This window comes from Leptopilina boulardi, unplaced genomic scaffold, assembly GCF_019393585.1.
Source record: "Leptopilina boulardi isolate dan_hultmark-lab unplaced genomic scaffold, ZJU_Lbou_2.1 LbouV2_112, whole genome shotgun sequence".
Taxonomy (NCBI): Eukaryota; Metazoa; Arthropoda; class Insecta; order Hymenoptera; family Figitidae; genus Leptopilina; species Leptopilina boulardi.
Genome location: NW_026137655.1, coordinates 4,251,384 through 4,261,977, shown reverse-complemented (window position 1 = coordinate 4,261,977; position 10,594 = coordinate 4,251,384). Strand labels below are relative to the sequence as shown.

At 29.7% G+C, this 10,594-nt stretch overlaps 2 protein-coding genes across 2 annotated transcripts; one reads left to right on the top strand and one right to left on the bottom strand.

Annotated features, from left to right (window-relative positions):
* The first annotated feature begins 148 nt into the window (after window positions 1-148).
* On the top strand, window positions 149-4,225 carry LOC127278898 (testis-expressed protein 2). The gene is made up of 6 exons (XM_051300839.1): window positions 149-537; window positions 717-1,854; window positions 1,936-2,395; window positions 2,491-3,011; window positions 3,101-3,173; window positions 3,257-4,225. Exons 1-6 carry the CDS (start codon window positions 489-491, stop codon window positions 3,578-3,580), a joined length of 2,565 nt encoding a protein of 854 aa, XP_051156796.1. The 5' UTR covers window positions 149-488; the 3' UTR covers window positions 3,581-4,225.
* Window positions 4,226-4,724: 499 nt separating this feature from the next.
* On the bottom strand, window positions 4,725-7,513 carry LOC127279063 (meteorin-like protein). The gene is made up of 3 exons (XM_051301182.1): window positions 6,869-7,513; window positions 5,575-6,088; window positions 4,725-5,457 (listed from the first exon to the last, which is right to left on the bottom strand). The coding sequence occupies exons 1-3, from the start codon at window positions 6,973-6,975 to the stop codon at window positions 5,245-5,247; spliced, it is 834 nt and encodes a 277-aa protein (XP_051157139.1). The 5' UTR covers window positions 6,976-7,513; the 3' UTR covers window positions 4,725-5,244.
* Between the last annotated feature and the right edge of the window lie 3,081 nt (window positions 7,514-10,594).

Genomic DNA, 10,594 nt, shown 5'->3' with positions numbered 1-10,594 from the left:
TATGGGAAGCTTCAGGGCCTTTCTACAATGAGTTGACTTTATTTCACGTATCCTTTTCTAACTAATAAAGTTATCTCTTACCTCTCTCTTACTTAAAAGAAGGTCAACTGTGAAACAGCCTGATGTCAAAGATCAGGCAGAAGCAGAACTGTCAAATTTTGGTTCTTCATAATGACATATTGTGAAAATACCTTCAATCTATTTTATCACAATAACAATCATTTTTAAATTATTCACAATAATGATTGAATTGCAATAAAGTCTTTTCATTTCGTCAGAACAATGCACAAATTGTTTAACTTTAAATTATTTGTATTTTCGACAAAGTAATATAGAAATATATAAATAGAAAAAGAGTGAGTCATAAAATTTATTTCGTAATGACTGTAAGTGAGATTGTTGATAAAAATGACGACATTTCATTTAAAAAATAATCAAGAAAGTAAATATTCGATATATTTATCTAGAAAGAATTTAAGGGGCTGAAAATGATCTCCAAAAACAATCCAAGAAAAGTTACATTAGGAATGATGAAAGGTAATATTTTTTCGATAATAATTTTAATAATATATATAATAATAATAATAATAATTTTTTTTTCAATATGTATGCCTGACAATACATTAAACTCCTATATATTAAATATATTTTATAATTCCTAAACATTTAATTTCATTCTAAAAAAAATATGTTTTTCAACGAAATTTAATTTTTAGGGACTTCCGTCCCTTCAATTAAATACCATGCAAGCGATGATGAGCTGGAAGAATTGTATTCAGATGAAGAATCGGAAAAACTATCTCCAAAGTGCAGTCCTCTTAAAAAGATGGATAATTCTGAATCTTTCGAAAGTAACCTGGAGAGGCGATCAACCAGCATGGATGAAAATTTATCAGAAGGAACACCACCTTCTGATACTTGGAAAATGCTGTTAGATATTAGGGGAAAAATAACAAAGACTTTTGAAGATAAGATTTCGGAAATTAAAAGTGAAAAGAAGAAAAAGAAGAAGCGAAGAAGAGCAGACGTTGGCAGTGTTAGCGATTCTGAAAACTTTGAAGATATCACTCCTGTAGATGAAAGTAATTCCGAAAAGCAAAGCAAAGAATCTTTTTCACCACTTTTGCGGAGAAGAGTTAATTCCTCTAGATTTACTTTTCATGAAATTGAAACAGGATTAAAAACCAAAAATTACGAAGAAAAATCCATAGAAAGTGGTGTAGAGGCTGTTGAGCTTTTCGAAGACATTGTAAACAAGACTAATATTCCTAAACAATCGGAAATTTCAAGGATAGGGATTAATTTTAAAGACTTTTGTTGTCGCATTTATAAATCTACAAGTGCACAACCAACAGAAACAGAACACATTTTACGGCAGCTTTTAAATTTATTATTATATAAATTATTTCTTTTAACTTGTATATTATTAGTTTTGTGGATAGTTCCACTTTCTGATATTATAAAAGGAATTTGTGTAGGAATTTTTGTCTCGTTTATTTATAGGAAAACTTACTTTCAAATTCAACAAGTCTTGTCAACTCCTCCAAAAAAGAAATTAATTTCTGTACTTGAAATTCCTGCAGTAGAGGAATTCGCTGTGCTGGATAAATTTGAAGGATGGCTAAATGAACTGCCATATGATTACAAGCCTGAAAATTATCATGTGGCAAGAACAAAATCAGTTTTTTTAAAATTAGAAGGCGATATTCTTCAAGTTTTAGAGACTAAAACAAGAATACCCAAAAGAGCTGTATGGGATGAACCAAGCCATAAAGTTAAATTTACAAAGAAACGAATTTATTCTTTGTCTGGGTCGTCAGTCGAATTACTTCCGTTGGCTTTAATTAGAAGAAGGTATGGTAACTGATACTTGAAAATATTTTTTAACTTTATCTTTTTATAATAAGAGAAGAATTTATATAATTTCTATTTTAGGAGATGGAGTAAGAAGTATCCCATCTGTATAACTTTAACGAAAGAAGCTTTAATTGAATGTAATTTTCTAAAAAATTCTTCTGATGATGAAAGTCAACAAATTGAAAGTGGAAATGGTAAAATTATTGTGGAAGAAGAAGAAACCGATGATGATCTTTCTCAATCGAAAGAGATGAAAGATGTTTTCGAAGACAGCAAAGAAGAATTCGAAGATGTAAAACATAAAATATTTATTTTTGCTAGAACTGATCGTCAAAAAGAAGACTGGTATAGACAATTATCATTGTCAGCAAAAGTAGGAAGTAAACGAAGTTCGATATCATCAGCTAAAGAGTTGCCATTATTTCAAAATTCTTCGCCAATAACATTGCCAAATGAAACGAAAAATTCTAGTTGGAATTTTTTCTTTGAAATCCCACCTGAGATATCCTACATGTCTTATATGAGTCGTTATACTGAAGTAAGTTCATAATTCTTTTAATAAGTTAATTTGAAAATAAAATTTTTTTTATTTAATATTTACAATAAAATAACTATGCGTTATGTTTGTTTTAGAATCAAACGACACCTCCACATCTACAGTCAAATTCATCTTTATTATTGAACGACCAAGTGTGGCTAAATGCTCTACTGGGTCGATTTCTCTTCGACATGCATAAGTGTCCAGATATGATAAATCTTATTCAAGATAAGATACAACGAAAACTTTCCAACATTAAACTTCCATATTTCATGGAAAGTTTACAAGTATCTGAATTAATTATTGGACAGGGTGCTCCTATAATTCATAATTCAACGAAACCTCTTTTAGATGGAAGAGGTCTGTGGTTCGATTTAGATATCTCTTATGAAGGATGCTTAACTATGACCATTGAAACTAAATTAAATCTCATGAAGCTAAAGAGGACAGGTTCTCTTTCTACTAATTCTAATTCTAACGATACCTTAGAATCAGATAAATATATACCAGCACGATCTCCCGTCTACTGTAGTGATGTCGAAGATAGTCCTGAAACTTCAACAGAAGACGAGGATAATGTGCAATTTGCTTCACCCAGTGTTTCAAGAGAATCCACGTGAGTAATGATTCAAACAATCATAATATATTTATCACATAAATTTTAATTTCTATTAAATTTTTTAAAATTAAAATTCATATTTTCAGTCCAACTCAGTCTTCTGGTCGAAAATTTCTGAGCATGATGGATAAATTAGCATCTAGTAAATATTTTCAAAGCGTAAGTCATTTAGAATTGAATAAGAAGAATTTAAATTAATTTATATCACATCTATAATGTATCTTTTAAAACACTAAATTCAGGCTACAGAATTATCATACGTCCGTCGAGCAATGGAAGGAGTCTCCAATACAGAAATCAAACTCATGGTTAGCGTTTCAAGCATTCAGGGCTGTTTAGCTGTAAACGTTCCACCATCTCCTTCTGATCGCTTGTGGTATGGATTTAAGCCTGTTCCAAAGATAAGTTTAACTGCGAAACCCGCACTTGGTGAAAAAACATTTGACATTGTTTACCTCACACAATGGATAGAAACAAAACTTTTAAGAGAATTTGAGAAAATTGTCGTCATTCCAAATATGGATGACTTATTGATACCACTTTGTCCTAATTATCCTTATGTTTAAATTTTTACTCTTGTTGTTGGATTCCTTTATTTCACAAGAACTGGTTAAATGAAATAACTTGTTGTTTTTCAGTTACTTTAATTACGAAATTTAATCTTTTACAAAATTTTAATTCTGTTTTCATAAAATTAAGAAGAATTTTCAGATTTTTGTGAATATCTTAAAAGTTATTATACAGGGTGTTGCAAAAGTATGGAACTCCTTAAATATTTTTGAGCAAGTATTAATTGGTAAAACGAATGAACGGAATTATGGTCCATATGGGCCTGTTTTGTTCTGTTCTCAATAACTTTTGTTTAAAACATTTTTCTCAAAAATACATATTTTAAAAATTATTTAAAGGGTTTCATAATTTTTTTCTTTTACCCAAGAACTGAGAACAATCGTTTTAGTTGTTATAAATTAAAAATAGATACACAGTTCATGTCAGATACATATTTTTATATAAAGATTACAATAAGACAATCATGATCTTAATTTATATTCTAAGTGAAAAGGAAATTTTACTTTCTTGGGCACATTTTTATTTTAATATTTCTTGTAATTTAATTGTTAAACTTATTTTCATTATTATTGTTATTATTATTATATTATTATTGTTCCTTTAATAAATTTATATTGTTGAATATACGCATTTAAAATGGACCATAAGTTAATTTTTTATTATATTTCTATTTTTTATTACAAATTCTTTTCTGTTATCTTATAACTTTATAAATAACTGATCTTGAAATTATTAAAAACAAAAAATTAATTTCTTTTGTCCATGTAAAATTATAGCTATATACATATAATAATATTTAAAACTGATGGCGCAAAATGTAAAAAATGTTTAATTTTCAATTATGTAAATAAAGGAAAAATTATTCAAAGTAAAGTTTATTATCCATTTGATAGAAATGATTTAAATTTTTTAGATCATTCAGCAGCCGATTAAGTTATAAAAAAACAAAAAAAAATGAATTTCTTTTAAAAAATTTTGATTTTTTAAGGTCAAATAATAATAATAATAATAAAAAATATCACCATTAAAAAGACTATAAAAAAACTATTAGAAAAATATTTCATAAAATATATTACATGTCAAAATATGTCATGAAACACAAATCCTCTAACTTTGGAAATGATGATAAAATAATTAAACTTTATTTAATTCTTACTTTTATTACTTATTTTTTATAGATAAATTTATACAAATATAAACGATAATAAATCCGTTTCTTTAAATCTCTTATTATAAAATATATCACAGTTCAGAGATCGGTATCGTCTTCGAAGAAATACATTAGTTATATACAAGCATAAAAATATATTCTTATTTACAAGCAAACATTCACTAGTTTTTGTAATTATCAAAATGCATGAAATAAAAATAACATTAAAATAAATTGTAACAGGCAAAATATATAATAATGTTTACTAATATTCAAGTGCGAAATTAATTTTCTTGGAAAATAATTGTTTTAAGAAAGTTAAATTTGTATGATTTTTTTTACAATCGGCAGACTGTTGACAGTTCAGCAGGATTGATTTTCTTCAAACATTTCGAAAACGAACACATTCACTTTCTATTATTAGGTTCTGTTATTATTATTATTAATAATAATAATATGATTATTACCATTAGTTTTGTAAATTACACATAATAAATATTCTTGTAGTCACTAAGTTCGAAGAACACAGGGAGCAGTTTTCATTTCACGCACTGCTTCTGCCCAAGTTTCTAATCTTGGAGCACAAGCTAATGTTAAGTCCCCTAATCTCTTCTTAGCCATTATCACAAATTCTCCCTGTCCATGACGAGCGTCACAACTGGTTGGAACTCTGATTCGAACTTCTTTCTGAAGATGTGAATAATTTACATCCAATTCGTTATCCTAAAATTGAAATTTCTATTATTAACAAAATTTGAAAAATGATTGTCCGAATTTTGTGTACTTGTACAAGCCAAGGAACTGAAACAATTGAGAGAAATTAGAGATTTTCTTCCTTACCTCATTCACATCAAGACGACTGAGAATTTTGGTGACTCTGAGTACCAAATCATCCAAGTCTGTTTTCTTCTCAACAGCACTGACAGTACCTCTCGCAACGAGATCACTTTGACAATAAGTCTTGGCCAATTCTTCTTTTGAACACGGTCTACATTCTGTTTCCTCTTGTTCCTCCTGTTTTTCAAGATCGTATTGTAGCTCTACTATCCTCCTATTATACTCCCGCGAAGGTTCATCAGCCTCCACATAAAGAGCTGCCAATTGACCGTTAGAGTGGAAGCACCGATGATAGGACTTGTGTTTTCCATCGTTGGGAGAATACACAGGTCTCAGAGAAGTTTTACCTTCCAGATATACCCTTGCTGGACCGAAGACTTTCACACACGCACGAAAGCCATGAAATCCTTCACCTCCTGACAACACTACTCTGAGAGCGCCATGAGGATCTCGCCAAAAGACGGTGCCCCTCGAACAACGCAGGTACACTGGGCGAACGCCTTTTCCACTTCCACCACTGAAAGACAAATAATTATTTACATTCTCACAATCATCAAATTGCTTTCTTCTTTTGCCAAAACAAATAATAAAATCAAAATTTCTTTCTATTTATCCTTGATGGAATGAGATAAAATATACAAAATTTAAACTTGTTTCAATATTAATTTTATCAAAAAAATTCCCATATTAAAAGTAGAAATATATGTATATCGATAAATAAAGGATTTTAGAGATCGTCGACCTCGTAAGGTGACAAGATCCTAGCTATGTTTGTACATTTTATGTTAATATTTAGCCGCGGTTATTCATGCATATAATATATATGTGTGTGTGTGCATATTGAATTGAAGTAGGAGAGCCGTTCTCCTCTGTCACTGATTGTGAGGGCAAACCGGTTTTCGAGTGGTATAACTGGTTCGTATTTTAATAAACTTTTCTTTCTCGGTTATTAAATTATCCTGGCTTTTTAAAATCGATTTTGTTCAGGATTCGATTTTACCCTTGTATAAACATGAATCGGTAAGTTCGACAATATGAATCTAACATGACTTGAATATAACTTTCTTTTCTTAATATTTACAACATCATTGTATAACCAAATTAAGTTCTTAAAAGACAATGAATAAATTGTAGTATGTATTTCAATTAATTTATTAACAATTGAGTGAGATTTTTAGAATTATCAATTTTTTATATTTTATCTTTTTAAAAGATTTTAAGGGTGCAATTGAAGTTATGTAATAATGAGAAGGTAGAAAAATTTGTTTGATAAAGAGTAAAATGTGATAGTACTGACCTTCCTGTCCAATCGCATTGGTCTGTACTTGTAGGGGCCGTCGACACGGTGGTGGTTAAAAGAAGAACCAAAAACACCGCGACGAAGATCAAGGTTGATGGAAGCATCTTCCATTCAATCTTTTCTTTCTTCCAATTTCCAGTACCTTCGAAGTCAGTGAGTTAATTTGCGCTGCTTCACGATCTCACCTCATTTCTTCACTATATAAATATTTCTCTTTCTCAATTGCTACACACTTCCGTTTCACATATCTCATTCATATTTCAAACAAAAACTTGTTCATAAGTGACGAAACAAGTTTTTTGTCAGACGAAACGGAAACTCATAATCCGAAGAAAGAAATACAAAAAAGGATGTATTGTTTTTTCTAAAAAAAGGAAACACCTAATTCATTTTTAAATTGTATAAACAATGAGTAAAGTTTCCATTAATGGAAATGATTTTATTCTTTATAATATATTTTTTTATAAATATATAAGTCACATTTTTAGCACACACTCCATTTATTGAGGATAAGACCAAAGAGTTTTTTTTCAGAGATTACAAACAACGATCAAGTGTTTAATCTTGACGTTTTTTAGATTAAATTTAAGTTTCGACATGACGACTCTCTCAGCAGAGAGCGAGAGTCGAACTGAGTCGAGTCGGTCGGTTGGATCCCGCGTTATGCCCGCGTCCATCCAGAGCTCAGTCAGGGCCGAACACACCTACATGACAAACTCCTTCTTGGGATAAGAAAGTCTTTGTATACAATTTTTTGATTTTTCTATTCTTTTTCTATTCTTTTTCTATTATTTTATATAAAAATTCAATTCAGTTATGCATTTCAACACGCGAAAGTCTTATTTTAAGATCAGAGCACTGCTAATAATATAAGCATGTAAAATCTCTGTAAAATTTATTGTGTAAATTCAGCAAAGGTTGCATTTTAAAGTAAGACATTCTTTTTGCTTTTTGTTTCTCTATGTATTAACGTGGAGAAGCTAAAGATTTATTGTAGTTTTTAATGGGACAAAACGCACAATTATTCTTCTTTATATAAGAGTTAAACAATTTTTCATACAATTACAATTCTTACTGTCTTGTTATTCATATTTTTGAAGGTGGATTTCCTTGAATTCTCGAATTTGGTGTCCGCGGAGCAAATCCCATAAATTCTACGGTCCTGTTTTCAGACCGTTCACTTCACCATCAAACACGAAAATGAACTCACATTGAATAGTTTCACAGTATTAAACTGAAATTAAAAACTATATACCTACGTAAACAACTGTTAATTCTATAATTTAAGATATAAAATTTCATGAAAAAAATGGAAAAATATCCTTAAATTTTATTTTTTAATATTTCCTAACAGCATCCGGATGTCCTAAGGATAACCAGAAAGTAGGATATCCTGAGAACATCCTAGAAATATCCAAATTTTCGGATACGGATAAGACGTCCGTTGCTGTTAGGGTTAGAGACGCCTTCGCAAAATTTTCTCAAAATTATAAAAAAATACATTGCAAAAAAATGACAATTTTAAATGCGGAATTATGTCTTATTCATTCCACGTATTAAACAAAACCCATATAGGAAACGCGGAAAAAACATAATGTTAAGTCGTTGCTTTTAACGTGGTCAGCTTTCTATTATCCTAATTCGGCAAAATTACTTAAATTCTATATCATCACAAGACATTTCTATCTGCGCTTGGAAATAAACTGTTTAAAAACTTATTTTTTTATTTGAAAATATTGCCAAGACATCTCCTTAAAAATAAGTTTCATCTGTGTATTAAAAACTACTTTTTTCGACTAGAATATTTTATTTAAATAAACTACTTTCTCTTTAAAGAATGTATGTTGCTTTGACAAGCGACAGCTTTAGCTTATATACATATACTTAAAAAGTTAAAAATGAAATTTTGCTTGAGAAAATTGATTCTATATATACACACAGAAAAATATTTGTTATACTCAGCAATCGTTTAAATATTAAAATAATGCTCATCGCAGAACTAGTGTCTGAAATTGAGTCTGAAATTCAGCACTGCTAATCAGCAAAGGCTGCCTTTAAAATAGTATAAGACTTTCTTTTCAGTTTGTAAAATAAAGTAGTATTTTTCTATTCTTTAGTTTAATGATTTGGAAAAAATGGGAAAAACATTGTAAAATTAGAAAATGTTGCAAATGTCAAGCAGGTTTAAAGCTCTCGTGCAGTTAAATTCCGAGAAATTACAATTGCAGTTTTATGATGACGTGACCAGATGAGCAATCTTGCACTAATTTTAAAATGGAAATAATGACCAATCAGAGTAGAAACTTAATTTCTGCGACCAAGATTCGCTTACTGCGCTGACGTAGAAGAATTTAATATTTTTTCACATTCTTTTTAGTACATATTTTAATATAATGTTTGAAGAAAAAATTGTTTTTTATTCTATGTTTCTAATTGTATAAGTAATTGGCAAATATAAAAAACAGGACAAACTGTCGAGAATTTCTTTGAAAACATTGAGTTAAGTTGCTAAAAGAAAAAATTGTTATTTAATATAAATTTAAAAGACAAACTGAATAAAGAATGATTTCTGTCCAAGTGATTCTTTTCCCCTGACAAAAGCATTTTTAAGATTTGCTTCGTAATTTCTGGTATTGTCATTTTAATGAAGCCACTTGACCTGGCAGGGACTGACGTCACCAATGAACTGGCGTGGCGCGGCACATATTATGTATATAGTATGTGCCCGCCAATGTACCTATATATAAAATAAAATAAAGTAAACAGAGATGTAGTGCACAAGGCAATTGCTCTAAGTGAATAAATGCAATTCTATAATTTCTAGGCTATTTTTTCTTTACATTCTCGTAACAGTGAAAAGAAATTAACATTACAATTACAAAATTTTAAATCGAATAGTATATAAATAGATACCGCTAAAGGTGCTGCAAAGTTGCAAAATTCTATTTCCTTTCACCTCTAATACAGGCATATATTTAGAGTAATATCACAGTTTATGGTGTGCAGAATTAATAAATCTTAAATATCCTACGGACGTTCTATCCGTATCCGGAAATTTGGATATCTATGGTTATCCCTGAGACATCCTATATGAATATCCTACTTTACGGTTATCCCTAGGACATCCATAGAATATCTTGAATATCCGGATGCCGTTAGGGTGATAATCAAAATGGCAAAAATATACCTATATGTATATAAAAATGCGCTGAGAAACAATTCATTAAGCTTTCAGTAAGATAATATTAGCAAAGATTTTCTACGAATAACGCTCATTTTATGGACCAAGACAAAAGTGTCTGTCTGTGTTTGAAGATGAATCTTTGTGACTTGTATATATATATGTACACCAATATTTTACAAATCCTTATAAGAGTGTAACACGAAACCTGAAGGCAGTAAGCTCGACTAATTTGTGAAATTTAATCAACTGCGTTCAGCAACAGTTCGTTGCGGGAGGCTCACATGATAGAAAAAAAAGTCATCACAATTCGCTTTCTATCTACAATTTTAATGTTTTATATTAAGAATGTTTAGCACAAGAAAAACGGTGTTTTCATTGTCAGAAAATGAATCATTTTCATTTCTCAAAATAAAAGTAATACCTAAAATAAGTATATAAAATGAAATGATAATTCGATACACCAGATAATATATAAAATGAGACAAACCAGATTGTATATACAATCGAGAAGTTTCAAATTTCGCGGATGAAGCTTGATG